At 38.2% G+C, this 16969-nt stretch overlaps 2 protein-coding genes across 8 annotated transcripts in view; one reads left to right on the forward strand and one right to left on the reverse strand.

Moving 5' to 3' along the window:
- Positions 1-16969, reverse strand: part of Gyc76C (Guanylyl cyclase at 76C) — a 38900-nt gene that overhangs the window by 12408 nt on the left and 9523 nt on the right. For 6 of the 7 annotated variants that reach the window (XM_017178982.3, XM_017178986.3, XM_017178979.3 and 3 more), the window contains exon 3: positions 16051-16270. The exons of the other annotated variant lie outside the window; for it this stretch is intronic. The gene's annotated coding sequence lies outside the window, so the exon portion shown is untranslated. The remainder of the gene's footprint in view (positions 1-16050; positions 16271-16969) is intronic. 7 annotated transcript variants of the gene reach the window in all.
- Positions 1133-2600, forward strand: LOC108083270 (uncharacterized). The gene has a single exon (XM_017178988.3). It carries the CDS (start codon positions 1615-1617, stop codon positions 2404-2406), a length of 792 nt encoding a protein of 263 aa, XP_017034477.1. The 5' UTR covers positions 1133-1614; the 3' UTR covers positions 2407-2600.

Genomic DNA, 16969 nt, shown 5'->3' on the forward strand with positions numbered 1-16969 from the left:
TTAGCATATCTGACACACTTCTCATAAGTATGTATGTACATAGTTATGTATTTGTTTCCTGGATTTATTTTTGTTTCTTTTTCCAATGTTGCACTTTAAAATTAGAACTTCTTGGCCAGTCTGGCTTATTTTGGGCGCCACTGTTAAATATTTGAGAAGCATTTAGACACAATGCGAAAAGCGTTTCCAAGAAGAACACAAGTTTTTGCTAGGTTTTATGTATGTATGTAGTTGGAGTGCGACGGAATTAAAAATATACACTTCCCAGAATTCGGATTAGGGACTAAAGAACAAACAAACATCAGTAATTAAATAACGGACTAACACTGGGAAATCACATTCAAAAAGCGTATCAATAACGAGAATACATATGTATTTATTCATCATTTAAGACGCTATAAATATACATGTGTAAAAAAACTATAATTAAATGTTTAAAGCGAGCCTTCAAATATCATTTAGATTAGCCAGACTCAGCTACTAAGCATCAGTATTTTATATTTAAATTTTTTAATTAGGCTTATGGCTAGATCGACTCGGCTGTTGATGCTAATCAAGAATATACATTCTTTATAGGGTCGGAACCGCCTCCTTCTCTGCGCTACAAACTTCTGACCAAAATTATAATACTCTGCAAGGGTATAAAAAAAACCGGCTAACCCTCTAAAGTGCCAGTAGACAAATTTTAACACTGGTGATGCTTATCATCCGATTTCACTAAAATGCTATAAAACTTCTGTACAAATTACAATGTATTCTTATCCTTATTAAAAAATTTCAACCCATGTTTGCTAGAATAGTATTTAAAATCTCGTGTTTCGCACGCACCGACCGACATGGCCAAGTTGACTAAGCTTGATCATCAGCTTATGTGGCCTACAAATGTTTAATCAGTCCATTTTGGCCTGTAGGATGCACTTTTAATTTTGACTTAGTTGTCATAACCTTATACTCTGCTGCAACCGAGCATAGGCAAAAACCAAATACATACTCGCTAGGTAATGCTCAATTTACTGTTTAGAAGCTTCATAATATAATTATAATTATATTATATGTAGTTTACAAGTCAAATTCATTGTTAAATTGAAAAATGAATCAAGCATTTGCTTTTCAATTTGCGTCCGACTTTCTCTGATAAATGATCAGATTCCTTTTGGTCTCAAATCTAACATCATGTCCGTTTTTTGTCAGTTGTTGGTCTAAAAAATTTTTGTTTCTCCGACTTGAAAATTCCCTCGTTACCCGTCTAACACTCCTCCGGCGAAAGACACTAAAAATTCAATGTTTGCTTGAAATCGAGAGGCCGTTCATCCCGCGAGAGTGTACTGGAGAGGAGTTTCACATAGAACCCTGGCCCGATTCCAAGTTAGTGAGCCAGTTGCTGCCGCAGGAGGCAGTCCCCTGATACCGATCTGCATCAACTCCCTCGCTGTAAGGCCGAAAAGTTATTACAGGCGTGAATTATGTGATAGCGGCCAACTGGGGACAGGGCCGGGTTTACCACTGGGCCGCAGGAGCAGCAGGATCGGCAAGAGCAGGATTGGAAGACGGAGTCGTAATCTTAGGGTTCGACACCGAGGGATTGCGAGCACCACCTGCAAATCTTCCAGGGCCATGGCCATCCACGAGCAGATCGACAACCTCAACATCTGGTGGTTCCCGCGCGATTTCTGCCAGTCGCGCTTTGGCGAGTTTCAGCAGAGTGGAACCAACTCCTGTACGCTGGTATCCCTGATCCTGGCAGACAAGGTGGACAAGGCGGAGCGCTTCTATCACAGGGTTTCCGACCTGCCGATGCGAGGATGGGAGCTCTTTGGGAACGCGATGAACGACGGGAATAACGTGTACCACAATGTGATCACCGTCAACACGCCACAGGCCAGGAACATCAACCTAAACATTCCCGACGCAATAGCGGCCATTCGCTCGCAGCACAAAATGAACTTTCGGCTGGAGGAGTGGTTTTACACGCACATGGAAGCCGATCCCACCAATCCGATGTACAATAGGAACGTGGCCGTGCAGCTGTCGCGGCTATTCCAGGCGACGCTGCCAGTATTCCAGAAGACAGGCTCGCCCTCGCACCTGTTCGCCGCCATAATCGCGGACAGTCGAACGGTGATGGTGACCTTCGATTTCCGGGCATCAATCGTCGCCCTTTTCGACTCGCACCAACACGGACGAGATGCGGGTGCCGTATTTGCCCAGTGCACTCTGCAAAATATGGACGACCTGCTCTTCTGGTTCGTCAGCATGCTGCATAACGTCTACTCCAGCCGGCCCTCGCTCTTCGAGATTTCCTTCCTCAGTTCGCAGCCCGGGATGTCCAAGCGCTATCCCCCAGCTATTCGGAAGATCGCTGGAGAGATGAAGAAATCGGTCAAGATGAAAACTCCAAGGTCTTGAAACTAATTATCGGGCTACTGTATTTCTTTCCAGTGCACATTCCCAACGTTCGGGGAGACTAGGAGAACCTGTTTCAGGGAGCAATCAGGATCTAAATTCCAAGTTTACAATAACCTAATTTATATCTTTGGGCCTTCAGACAATGAAATTCATAAATTTATAATAGACCATCAACTAATAAATAACGAACTCAATGTACGGTTTTTGGGCCAGGCAGATGGGGCATCTCTGACTCTACAAAGTGCCATAATTACTTTTTTTTAGCCGTCTGAGACAACATATCTCGGTGACTTTAAACGCTAGAGCTACCAGATTAAGTGTGATTTTCTGATAATTACTTTCTCAGATGTAGACTTCTGAGTTCAGTTTTCTTTAGGCAGCTTCCACTTTCTGCAAGTCACTTTATCAACTTTAAACTCAATACAAGCCAAGTTTTCATTCTGAACTAATTTTCTGAAATTCCAATACGCAGTTTATTATTTTTTTGTAGTCGAAACTTTTGCACAGCTGGTAAAGTCTAACCAAATTAGCTTTCTAGTTTATGCAGAGTTAAATAATGACACTAAAAATTATTTAATTATGAATACGTATTTACCCCGAGGGCGTGAGTGTGTGTGTGTGTGTTGATGTGTCCATATTTGTTTATTTATTATTTCGGTTACCTAATTACACTTGAGTAAACAATTAATTTGAAAGACTAGAACATCTGCGTGGGGGATTTTGGCTTTGTTGTGGTTGTTGTTGTTTATTTGCCTTTCGGCCCGGCTATGCCGGGTCGCTCCGCCAACAAAAAAAACAACAAAAAAAGCAAATTTAAAGAGTAAAAGTTGAACTTTGTAACGGGAACTAAAAATATAGGACGAGTTCACGGCGCGCGTGTTTCCGCTGTACTTTTTCTCGACTTCTAATCAAAATGAGTTAAATAAACACATAACGTAACCTATTAAGAACTTCGTACGTGACAACAATTTAAATATTTATAAAGTAAACAGAGAGCCAAAGATTGGGGCTAAAAATAGAATCACATATCAAAGAAAATATAAGAAAACGAATCGGAAAGACGTGATAAAACGTTTAACGTTATACGTAAGTGTGTATGTGGAAAGAAGCCGGAGAGCCCCAAGCTGAGAAAGAGAGAGAATGGTCACTGCGAGACAGACAGAGAACTCAGTTATAATCAACAAATAAACAAACAAGCAGCTTCAAGTTGTGTAACAGAAATATCGCGTAGCCGCAACGTGGGTCGCTCTTTTCTTCGCTGTCTTTGGCCTCTCTTTCTCTCCCTCGCGCTCTCTCAGTGCCTCTCTTTGGCTGCGCTCCCCACTTTTTCCCAGCATTTCCCCTTCTCACCGCGACGCAACAAGTTGCAGTTGCATTTATTTATGGGCGTGGAACCGCCTGTTTTGCACTTTTCAGTCGAAGTTGTTTGTCGCTCCACGTGTGTGTGCATATGGATGTATGTATATGTACAACTAAATAATGTCTGCTTGTCTAAAAATAAAACGCGAAAACTAAAAATAGAAACCAGACGCAAACACGACAATCCATTGGCCAGTGGATAAACCAACGCGACATTACATATTTTAGCAAACAGACTTCACCGCCGGGGGTTTTCCTGGAGCGAGCTGAGCTTTTCGAGCAATGAGATATCCAATGAGTCTCCAAGGGGGATAAATGCACACCTTACAGTGAAAACAATTCGGAAAATAACGAGGAGGCATAACAGTTTAATTCGTTTTTTAAAGCTCGAGTTTAATCACTACAAAGAAAGTTAGTTAAATGAAACTCAAGCGTTTCGTAAAAACATAAGAATGATATAATCTAAATTGTTATTGCGATTAAACAATATTGGATAAACTCATTATAAGCGATTATCCTGAATGTGTATTCGTTTAAAAACAACGAAGGTCTGTCGATATTCCAATCAATTAACATTAAAAAGTTCCACGTCTTAAAGTTGTACAAATAAGACAATATAAGAATAAATTGGTTCTCCTCTTTAATAACTTAAATATTTTAAATGCACTTCAACAGATGAGCAAATTACTTTTAATAGCAAATGAAACGAAATGCAAAAGGAAGCTTTGAATATAAATACGTAGCAGCTGCTGCTTAATATTTAAAGCCAAGCCACTCGCCAATTTCCAATTCCTTTACGTGATTCTATTCATTTTCGATTTACGAGTATTTGTTATTTATTTCGGCAGCACTCGGTTCAAGGACATTCCCATCGCACACAGAAACACCCCTTTTAAATCCTGTTTCTGCTATCAATCATCAACAAGTTAACCCCACAAAAGGGCAAACCGACAGAGTCCCATCGCAAAAAAAAAAAGAATGTCACACAATGAAACATTATCTCACCACACACAGAGCCCGCACATGGAGGGCCTAGGGAGGGGTTCAAAGAACGCAATAAATGGGCCTTAGTTGGGATGATGTGTGGCTACCATTAGTCGATTATTGGGCCCAAATGAGTAATTTGGTTTCATCGCCCTTTGAGCTCAAGTTGCCGGGGAAGTATAATTTCTAATTAGAAATAAGGAACATGAAGGAAGAAGACGTCTTTAAAGTGTACGCTTCATCGATGAAGCCAAAGTGGCAGTGGATGGGAGCGTCCTGTCAAACGGATATGAAAAATGAATGGCCGTCTTGGTCTGGTCATTGCCATAGCGCCGTAGCCACAAGGACATGCCATGAAAACCGAGTCCGATGGAGATTTGGCAGTTGGGGCGATGGGGGTTGGAAAGCGCACAGCTCATGTCAGGCGACGTGATTGCATTGCCTATGGCACACAGAGGTAGTCATGAGTGGAGAGTAATATATGTGTAGGGCCACGTCAGTAAGCGGAAAATATAGCACTAACAAGTTGATATCCATTTATAAGCAAATTGAGATATGTGGCATTAAAAATAAATAGTTTATTTCCCCTGAAACCTATTTAATATTAGGTGTTTTATGTTGTATTCTTATGAGAAAACCAAGGTTTCGACATAAGTATATGTAGTAGCATAACATTATATTTCTCTGAGTGCACGAATTATAGACCTGAAAAGAGGCCTAATACATTTACCAGATCGTCGTCCTTCGTCGGTTCAATCAAATTACAACGCAAGCGAACAGTTCAACTGTTGCAAATATGTATCTTCTCTACAACTATGTTAATGGGGAGGTCCGTGATTCGAATTGAAATCAGGCATGTATAGCCAAATACCAACAGTGTACAATTGTTGAATGAAATTGAAACGGAACTCAGTAACAATAACAATTTCATGGGCGCCAAACAAACGAAAACCAAATGAGGCAAACAAGGTTACTTCTTCATGAGGAACGAAGAAAAGGTTCCGATACAGTGCTGAAATTGTTGGGTACGGAAAAAAGTTGATAATAAAAAAAAGCAGCATAGTTTGAGGGAAACTCTATTGATGATTTCAGCTAAAATATTTAAAGTCTCATCTACTCAGGGATGAATTGAAGTTCTGCATTTGATTCTTTTTTTCGGGCTGTCCGAACCGGTATCATTCCGAAGAGTTCTTGGTTGCAAGCTGGTAAATCATACTAAAATCGACTACCAACCATGAGTAAATGTGACTTCAAGTTTAAATTGAAAACAAAAAAAGGCAGTCCCTTGAAGTGTAGCCATATTAGGCACATGCCTGCATCTGAATGTAAAAGGGGGAGCTTTATTTAAATTTAATTTGAATTTGATCAAGGAACGTTTTCCCTTACCTCGAATTAGTTCCAAACCAAGGACTACTTTAATTAGTCAACTTTTTGACTTCTTCGCTTAACAATAATAATAAGCCTCAATCTGATTTCCCCCAATGGGTCTTTAAAACCATTCTCACTCGCACTGAGAAATGGTTAACGCGGAATGAGGTGCATATGGCGGCACATTGTTATCACATGTGTTACAGATACAAATTTCACTTTCAAAGCGGCCAAAGCGTCGCTGATGATAATGATGATGACGATGGGTGACGGGCTGTGTGTGTTGTCTGCGGCTCCTTCCTCCGTAGAATGGCTCCTTGCATGCCATGGCCTTAACAGCACCATCCACTTCAGCTTCAGTTGCAGCTTTAACTCCAGCTTGAGCTCCAGTCCCCCTTTCCTTGAATCCCCTTTCCTTGAGGCGCCGTTTTTCTGGCCGTAAAAGGAGACAACGCATGACGGCAGCTTTGGCATTTAACAAGCAAGGCACAGCCCAAAACACCATAGAGTAACAGACTTGAAAATGTACAGTCAAAGAAATGTACTCCCTATTAATATCAAGTGTTTTCCTTTGGTGTTTGGCAATCAGTATAAATCTGATGGTTAGTTCGATTAAGCACAAATAATTGCGGCATTCAGAGTTTTAATTCTTCAAGTGTAGAGAGAGGGAGAGGAGGCAGGACCCACGAGGGAAAGGTGAGGGGCAGTGACTGGGCCTGCCCATTTCTGGGGAGCGGGTCCAGCTGCCTCGGCTACAATTTTGGGTCGTGTGAAAGTGAAGGGCTAGTAGCAGTGACTTTTGAGGTCGTTGCCAAAAAATTCAGCCTGAACTCTGTGGAAAAGGAAACGGCCGCGAAACATTTATGAGCGACGGAGTTATGAGTGGAGAAGCCAGCAATCTCTGGTGCAAGTCGGTGTCGCAGTCTCGCTTCCATGCAAAGCAGACTTGGGAGCTGCCGCTGCTGTGTTGGTGCTGCCAAAAAACTGGATTTTCTAAAAATAGACCGTGGGGAAATACCTGAATACGCGCCACATGTGCAACGGCCGCCAAAAGACTCGAGATACAACAGCAACAACCGCTCCAACATAATGCAAAAAAGCAAAAAAAAAAAAAAAACTGCAAAGACAAATCAAGCGAATACCAGAAACGAGGGCCAAAGCTCTGCTCATCTCGTGTTAGGACTCAAAACCTTGTCCGCATCTTCGTCCTCGTCCTTCGGTCTACAGCGCCCGCCCACAGAAAAAAGGGTTCAATGGCAAACAGGAAGCACAATTTCCGTTGCGCCCGAAAATAGCGTCAAAGGCGGAATCCATTTGCTTGGCAAATAGAATGCCACGATGCACTTGCAGTGAATACTTTAAATTCCACATCAACTTCAAGTCAAAGAGCAGAGAATTCAAATTCTCTAAATTAACATGACAAGCCTCCAAAGCGATGCTGATTGTGAATGGAATTTCAAAATATGTACAAAAATACTTCTTGCCTACTTTGAGGGGTCAATCTATTCGCTTAGCGATACTTATATAAAAACCCAAAAAAGGAGAAAATAAGAAACATTGGTAGCTGTTGAAGTAAGGCTTTTCATTTCGCTTTAAGTATCGCTAGTGATTTTTCCAGTGCACTTACTAACTCACCCGGGCCTGTCCCAAACTGGTTAGAGTCCCCCAACTAATATTCTGGCTCAATAGGATCTCCTCCAGAGCTAATCAATGCGAACAGAGAGTTCGACTATCAAGATTATCCAGTTTCAGCACTTCTCTCCTTACGTCCCCCGCCATTAGAAATGTTTTCTATTTCATCGATGGAGATCCTTCGCAGGCTCTCAAGTGTATTTGCCAGCCAATGCGTCGCGACGCCGCCTCGTGGTTGCAGCCTCACATCTGGATTGATACACTGCACAAAACATTTGCAAATTCCGGACACAATATAACAATTCTATTTGTGACTAAGCAAGGTTGTTATACATTTTCACGACTGTAAATATTACTTTATGTAGGATGTAAAAGTTTTATTATCTAAAATATATATTAATCCATTTTTGGAAGTGTGTTCGCCACTTGCTCCCCAGCTGTCCTTGCCTTCTTGGCCAGTTTGCGTTTGTTTGGGTGACAGGGTGGCTGCCTGGCTCAATGCCTGCCTCGACTACTTGGGGCTGGCCTGGCTAGATGGGTTTAACAATTTAACAAGTTCCATGCAAGTTGATGCTGCCGCTGCTGCTGCCTCGGAGTCTGCCACTGCACGCAAAGTGGTTTAACTGGTATTATTATTATTATTTTTATTATTAGTAACGCCAACTAGAGACTGCCCAGTTAAATGGCTCATTCCAGCCCAGTTTATTCTCTGCTCTCTGTCCGGAGAGTTCACATTCCAAGTCTGCGAAACTCTCCGAAACTAATTTCAAATGTTTTATGCTATATTTTTTCTCTATTTTTATTCACAATTTAATTATCAACCCTTATCACATAATAAAAAGTACCATTTCTTTTCTAGGCGGAAGGGGAGAAACTAAGGGAGTGAATTCCTTGTTTCAGTTGTCTAGAAAGTTTAATGAAGTCTAGCCAGGGAAAAACTTTTATGACGCCTGCGATTGAAATTCGCAGATGGTGGCGGAGAATTGGATTTAAATTGAAATAAATTGACAGCATCATTAACTGGAAAGGCTTTAAATTAAATATGAGGCGTTTTGTAAAAAGTTGACCAATGCAACAGATATTCTAACGAGAAATTATACAATTTTTCTGCCTTTTTGCGGACAAATTGCAACAATAATAAAGAGCAATAGCCATTGGTATAAAAATTGAGCAAGGAAGGAAGCAAACTTCAGGTTGAGTACCTTTCCAAAAAGAAAATTGAAAAAAACCGTTCCTATGACAAAAATGTATTATCAGAGGTTCTTCAAATAAAGAAATACATTTTCTCAGATGGTTACGTAGAGTTTTCCACCGTATACAACCTTTTGAGTTTTATAATATTCAAAACATACATAGATATGTGCGTATGCATATATAAAAAAAAAAATTTAATTAATTTTCTTGGTGTTCTTATTAAACTATGCAATAGAATAAATACCATTAAATCCACTTGACTGTTAATTTTTCTTTGCAAACATATAACCGCATAAAATGGTTGATAAATTGTTAAAAACTTTACCCAATGAGAACCTTTGAAGTAATTAATTTTCATTTGGAAGAGACCAGCAACAAAACCGTTAGAGAAAAACCACGTGCGTCCTAGCATAATCCTCGAAAAATAAAATAAAACATGGACGCTTGTCGCACATTTCCGATCTCAGACTAAATGATTTTCTGTCTCTTTATTTCAATCTTTCCACTCTGCCCCCCTTCTGAGACCCTGAGCCGATCTCCAAGGCCATTTATAAATACTCCAATCTAAAAATAACCTTTGTTGTTGTATGCCTTGGTTCATATTTGTCGTCTGGTTGTTGTTGTTTGCCTAAACAAAAAAAAAGAGCGATTAATGGCAAAGCGATATGCAAACAGCGAATGGCAACGTCGGACTTGTTCTGAATCGAATCCCCAAGCTATACCGATATATATAGCGTGCATAAAACCCAAGATTCCGAAACGAGTACAAGATTGGAAACTTTGAATTCGCCACTGATAGGGCCGATGTTTTATTAATAAGTTTCGTGTCATCAACACACGCCGAAACTTTGGCTGGTCGAGCGACTAAAAAAAGATCTGTAGCCGACAATTGATGGACGATACTAATATACATATGTATGTATGGTATACTATACCGGGCTGGCACTCCAGTGCCCGCCCAGGCATTATCGCGGCTCAGTTTTTATTCGATTTTATTTTGAGGGTTGGCTGATAAGGCGAACGCCAGTGCCTTCTCCTGCTCCTCAATTGATTGGAATATTTTCGCACATAAAATCATATTTATAGTATACACAACACATATGTACATATGTGGGCATACATAGATGTGCGATAAAAATCGTCTCTCAAATAATGCGCTCACATTATAATGCCCGGCAAGCGGGCTTTCTTACCATTTCCCCCCTAACACACATTTGGCAATACCGAAATCGATTTGTTACTAGCACCTTTAACCACAAACAGCCAGTTTTGTGTCAACACACACACGTGTGTCCTATAATAAATGCGAAATTTATGGTTTTATGGGTTGCCTGAATATAATAATGGAGCAACAGTTGAGTATGGAAATCCCGTTCGAACTTGAAATGAAAATTGTTCGATAAACAAACAGCGAATTTGTGCTGCAAAAACGAAATAAAAATTTCTGCAATTGCAGCAAAAAATAAAAAATTGTCATCGTGATATTCGGTTTGTATAAGTCAGAAAGTTATGTAAATTTCGGTTACTGGAAAAATGCATGTACATATGTATTAATGCATGAAAAAATCAAATATATGTATATGTGAAAAAAAGGCATCATTGTACAAAATAAAGAGCTGAAAAATAAGGTAAGTGGAAAAAGTTTTAAGGGTAAGCAAGTAAGAAAGCTACGGCCTGGTGTTCTCGACTGTGAGATATCATGTACGCAAAGCCTTGTGAGTTCCATTAAGATAATCACATAGAGAGTTTTTTAATCTAACAACAATAAAAATCTGAAAAGCAGATTTAGCTTAAAACATGGCTTTGTTTTTTTTAAGGTTGCTACTGTGTCTGTTCAGACTTATATAGTAATTATTATAATAATTAGATACTCTCCTTTGGTATGAATATAAATTTGGTGTACTATTTTTCATTTTCTACAGAATAATAATAATAATAATAATAATAATAATAATAGTTCTAGCTGTTTGCATGACCTCCTACCTCCCACCTAAACAGTTATTTGGTAGTACGAGCCATCGCTAGATATACCGGGTATAAGCATTTGAGAATTTCTAATTAAAATTCTTAGGAAAGAAAATTCTATATGTTAAAGTCATTTCCATGGCTTCAAGGATTAAGCAAATTGCGAAAAAATCTTGAAGAACAGCAAATCGAGGAAAAATTGATTTTCGTAAAATAATGTTCAGCATCAAATGAACCTAGGATTAAGCTCAGTTGAATGACCAAAAACGGGGGATTCGGAATAAAACGTGTACGTGTTATGGTTCGGCGCCATTCGGTACGGTTGATTCCTAATTGAATGGGATTAAAATAATTGCTCAGTAAGCAGCGCCGGCAGTGCTAAATACACAACACCCACTTCTCATTCTCATTCTCATTCGAGCACTCTATCAATTCGCTGTCGGCCGTTGTCTATTTATTTTGTTATTAAATAATAAGACACAAATTAATGCAATTTGCTTACTCAACTTAACTCAGCCGAACTAAAGGCAGGCGGTCTGGTCCCACTCAATTAACCCCCCAGGAAGAATTGTTGGATAAAAAAAATAACATAAAAGAAGGCAACAAGCTGAGAAGCCCCGAAAAAAAAAAACACATTTCTATTTTCTGATTAGTCACTGTCGTCTGGCCACGCGACAACCGAAAAAGTAGAAAGCGAAAACGCATTAATTAAGCAGTTGAGGTCTTTTCAAGATTACAATCGGCATATAAAAAACAAAACAAATACCCAAAAAAAAGAAGAGATCTGCCTGAAACGTGCCCAGCCCAACTGGCGTCACCTCTTCTAGCGCAGGTCGTCGGCAACCACTCAATCTACCAATTGCCATTGACTTCCAGGTCACAAGAAAAACATTCAAAAACATCAAATCAACAACAACAAAAAATTAATAGAAAAAAAACTCAAATCTGACACTTTATGATATGTGGTTTGTTGGTTGTTCAGGCATCTCTATGTATCTTTTGCTTTTAACCAAACTGAATGTTCGAATGTTTTGCCTTGATTTTTCTTTCCGACTTATCCAATTAATTGGTATTAAGCTAAAATATCCGACAATGATGTCCAATCAAATACTCTTCAAGTATAATGGGAGTCGGCTTTTAGATTGAATTTCAAATTGTTTGGATTTACTTTTAATATTAATACTATCAAATTTAAATTTCTTAATTTAAAGCTGAGAAAAAAGAACGATCGTCTTTGCGACTTACTCACATACAATTGACCTCTCTTTGGCTAATTGAATTGTGGCTCGACTCAAGTTACTCATTGATTGATAGGCCCCATTGAACTCATAGCCACCGAATTCCCCTCCGACAAACAATACGGAGAGCGGCTCGTCGCCGACGTTCCATTGATTGATGGACTCTGCGGCTCTTCCATGCTCTTCATTCATGTGGGCTTGTACATAATTTTAAGCTAATTACCCGGCGCCTTCGCCTCCCAATCAAAGTAATACTCGTATCACATTCATCATCCCCGCGAACACTCACGTAAATTGTTAAGGCAAAAAAGAATTACTGGCTATATGTACAAGTATATTGTACATAAGTACAGCCGAAGCACTTGATAAGACCTCAAGATAACCAAATGATTGGATGTCGACAAACAAAAGCAAATAATTACCCAAGGTATTGGGAGCTTGTGGGGGAGGGTGAGGGAAAACAAACCCGAGTTGAACAATATAATCACTTGAAAATGTCAGTTATAAGACCACTCGGGCCGGGCCGCTCCACAGAGCCAAAATAACCGATCCATCGTCTTTGGATCGTTTTTCAAGTGTTGCCATTGACGTTTAATTGCTGCTTAACAAATTTATTCCCCTAGCGCCTTTGTTTTCTTTTGTTTTGTTTTTTGCTACGCTAATAATGACAGCTGAAGTCTGTATACATTTCAAGAGATTTTGTTCGTCAAGGAGTAGCCAAAACAGTAGACCATATAGACAATGATTTTTGATTCTATTCTTTTTTGTTTTGCTTTGGTTTTGTTCTTTTTGTACCTTTTTGGTTTGCTTTGAACGGCAGCGGATTGTATGGTAATTGGGTGGCTTAGCTGAGTTCCGCATTACGAGGAAAGTGAATAGATAAACCGAAGAGGAGGGACCAAACTGTTTCACTTCTCATTCACATTCTGTGTTTGAATTCAGGGAGAGTTATTCGACAATGAAAAGCGAAAGGGAAATATTTTTCAAATAGCTGTGTGCGGGAATATCGGGATCATCTAGACCGATGAGTCAGCCATCGGTATTTGCAGTTTTCTGTCATATTATACGAGCAAACACCACAAATTTAAATTACTTAAATATTTTACAACGTTTGCTGTTATTTATAGCTGGCACAGATTTTTCTGTATGCATAGAATAATCCCAGAGTTGGAGGTCTACTGACACCTTCGGCTTAATCAGCTTAAAATTTGTATTTCAAGCTTTATCCACCACACACGCCGCTATGCCTCATGAATAAACAACGAATGCTCATTTTTTCCTGTTTTCATATCAATGTTTCGATTCGATATATACTTCCATTTTATATATATGTATGTACATATATAAAGCTATATCAATGCACTATGGGGTTTTTGACCAGTTTTTGTGGCATTAATTAATAACTCGATCAGTTTTGAAGATATCGACATGAAGCTTTACCAATCATCATTATTTGTCCCTAGGCATATATAGTATGAAAATCGTTCGGATCAGGAAACTATATCCTATAGCTCCCATAGGAACGATCGGGTAAAAGTAAAGATAAATTAATGAAATTTAAGGAGCTTATATTTGTTGCTATTTTAACACGATATAGCAATTTTGAACAAAATCGGACAACGCTTTCCCTAGGAACCAAAATAACCAAAGTACCGGAAATCAGTGTTTTTCCATACAAACAGCTACCAAATTGGCTCTGAAAACAGTGAGGTTATCTGAGAAAAATTCAAATTGCAACAAAAGTGCGGAAAAGTGCACAATAAAACGAACTGATTTTTGCTCAGAATTGACAACGCTACAACATACACTTGGACGCATTAAAAACTAATGCGAACTTCTATTTCAAAACTCTTACCAAAGTTGAAATTTGTTTCTCAAAATTCAGCATAAGGTGCATTTATAAAATGACAAAATGTCAGTATAAACACGCACAATTTAAACAATTAATACCTTTAACATGTAGTTAAAACCTGTGAAATCAGTGTCCATTAGTTTTTTCCTTTGCAAATTGTGTCTTACACGAATAGTTTAATTTCAAAGATCACTCCGTAAAAACTACAAACTTAGCAGACGCGCTTTCGGATGCAACAGCTGACTTTACAGCTCTGTTGCTAACATATGCTGTTAAGTATTAACATTTTGAGTATGAGGCATAACAGTTCGATGTTTTGTTAATACAATCCCACTATTTTTTTTTAAATTTAAGAACTTTTAAAAAATGATTAAATGCCACAAAAAGTGGTCAAAAACCCCATAGTGCAATGGAGCCCCGACCAGTCGGCGTCTCGTCGTTTCATATTACTAATCGCCGTTCTTTGTAACTGTATGCATTCTATTTTTAGACCGCAAAAAATGTCGAGAGACCGTATTTATTGTTTATATAAAAGTTATCTTTAAATTATCATTAATTTATCGTGCATAATAAAGTGGCAACACATTGCTCGATCTCTATGTTTGGTTTAGTGTCGCTAAGCGCGGGCTTATGAAGTATGGAGATCTTTTAAAATGTTTCTTTTAAAATATATATACAGGAAACTGAATAGAATAACAACTGTGTAAATTATGATAGCTACTGCTAATGAAATCATATTTAGAGAAGGTGGTGGTTAGGGATTCTCCGGTATAATTTCACATTAAAAATAATTCCCTTTAAATTGTGATATTTTGCTTTAAATTTATATAAATAAACTCTGCTCATTTTCTTACATTGAGAACCAATATGAAAGGAAAGAAACAAGGCAATTAGCCACAATAAGCCCACTTTTAAATAAATTCCTTTTGATGCGTGGAAAGTATCAGAAATTCGAGCCAGTTTGTAGAGCCAGCAGCTGACGTTGAAAATTGAGAAATAACATCGGAAAATATATTTATACACATTTACGATATATGTTTGTATGTACCTTTGTGCGAAGTATATTTATAAGAATGTCGAACGAGTTTTCATTGCACAAATTTTGCACATGTCGTTAATTTTTTCAGATGTGGTTAAATATGCAATTAGCACATTTTAAGTAAATTGTAAGCCCCGAGTATGTGAAACATTGGTCGTTGTCAGGGATAAATGTAGTAAAAATTAAAACAATAAAAAATATAACAAATTGTTATTTATTACAGATAAAAACGATACCATTTTCTTAAGGGAGTTGTCCCATGTAATAGTTTAGTTTTTTTATATTTTTGAATGGCTGACTGGGTCATCCCAAATCAAAATGTAAAGTACACATAAGTAATGCATCTTTAAAAAGCGCATATTGTTTAGCAAATTTTGCGGTGTAAAATAAAAACTATTAACTTTTCCTAAATATCCTAGATTCTGCATTAGTTCATGATATAATCTCATATAGGCTGAACATATCCTAAAAATAAAAAAATGTCCATGGCCAGATCGGTCAAGATTGGTCAACTCGTTTATAAGAAAACTTGTTAACCACTTTGAAAAACCTAGTTTCGAGAAAACGCCATAGAAAGATTCATTGCAGGAGGAGGCTGCTCTGAAGGAAAGGAATCTTACTTCGGGAAACCCAAGTTTGTATACCGTTTGCTGTTTAAATTAGATCGCTTTTGTGACAGCTACATACATATATACATAGCAATAACTGAGAGGCTTACTGAACCGGGCTTACTGAGACGGAGAAACAGAAGGGCATGGCTAAATCGACTAGGCTGTTGATGTTTATCAAGGATATATATGTATATACAGTATACAGCCGGAAACGGCTCATATACTGCGTTTCAAACTTTTACAAACAAATTATAAAACCCTGCAGGAATATAACAAAACTAAATAAACTTGAATAAAAGATAAGTTATTTTTGTAAAATATTATTATTATTAAAGGGGACCGAAAAATGTTATTCAATTTGAAATTGAAACTCAACTTATTAGAGGAATAGCTTTAGCTCACCTGATTTTTGTGTTGTTGTTTGTATTATTGTTTTTAATATTGTGCAGCTATTATCGAGGCCAGGAAAACAGCTCTGCGGATTTATCGCTTATTTCTGTCGAATAAATTTTACCACAAGATATCCAATTTTGAGGTAGCATATACACATGTGGATCCTGTGTCAGACGCTATCAGGTATATGTATCATGTATGGCTTTTATATATTTGTTGTTAGCGGAATCTGTACAAAAATAAAAATCCTTAATTCAATATTAATTTGTTATAATATTTTTGATTAATTATATTTCTTAAATTTTACTGTCTTAAATGATATTTTAGCTCAAACGTTTAAAGGAAATGCAACCGAGTATAAAAACCTCAACAAATATTTATAATAATAAATTTCATAATACGCTTTTTATTTACAAATACATGTATCTTTCTACATTTCCTGGACCAATTTCCGTCCAATTAAACAAACACAACTTATTCATGGAAAACTCTGAAGGAATTATAAATCATTTGCTTTAAAAAATCCATAAAGGCATGTTTGCCGCTGGTAAATAAATATAATAACACGAATTTGCATTTAAATGCATCCATCCCATTCAAATTGCTATCGATCGGTTGTATGTGCAATGAAAAAAATTAATTTGTATAGCAGAAAAATCGGAAAGGTAAATTTGTGTATAAGCCACTGGATGAGTTCGTTTCCCCCGACTGCATCTTTCCTTATTGTGGACCCTGAACTACGGATAGTTCTGGAGAGGAACAAGCGCTTCTAAGTGGGCCCAATTTTTAATATCCCGTTCGACCCTGTCGGTGCGTAACCATTGAAGCCAGTCAGCCGTTGTGTGGCTCCAGCAGAAAGCCACAACGAACGCAAGGACCGTGGAACGCTCTATAACGAGAATTCTTTATTTTCAAAGTAAAAAATAAT

The sequence above is a fragment of the Drosophila kikkawai genome, chromosome 3L (genome assembly GCF_030179895.1).
Source record: "Drosophila kikkawai strain 14028-0561.14 chromosome 3L, DkikHiC1v2, whole genome shotgun sequence".
In the NCBI taxonomy this organism is placed as follows: domain Eukaryota; kingdom Metazoa; phylum Arthropoda; class Insecta; order Diptera; family Drosophilidae; genus Drosophila; species Drosophila kikkawai.

Bases quoted from the DNA above. Each gene is read 5' to 3' on its own strand.
- LOC108083270 (XM_017178988.3), top strand. From the start codon at position 1,615: ATGGCCATCCACGAGCAGATCGACAACCTCAACATCTGGTGGTTCCCG.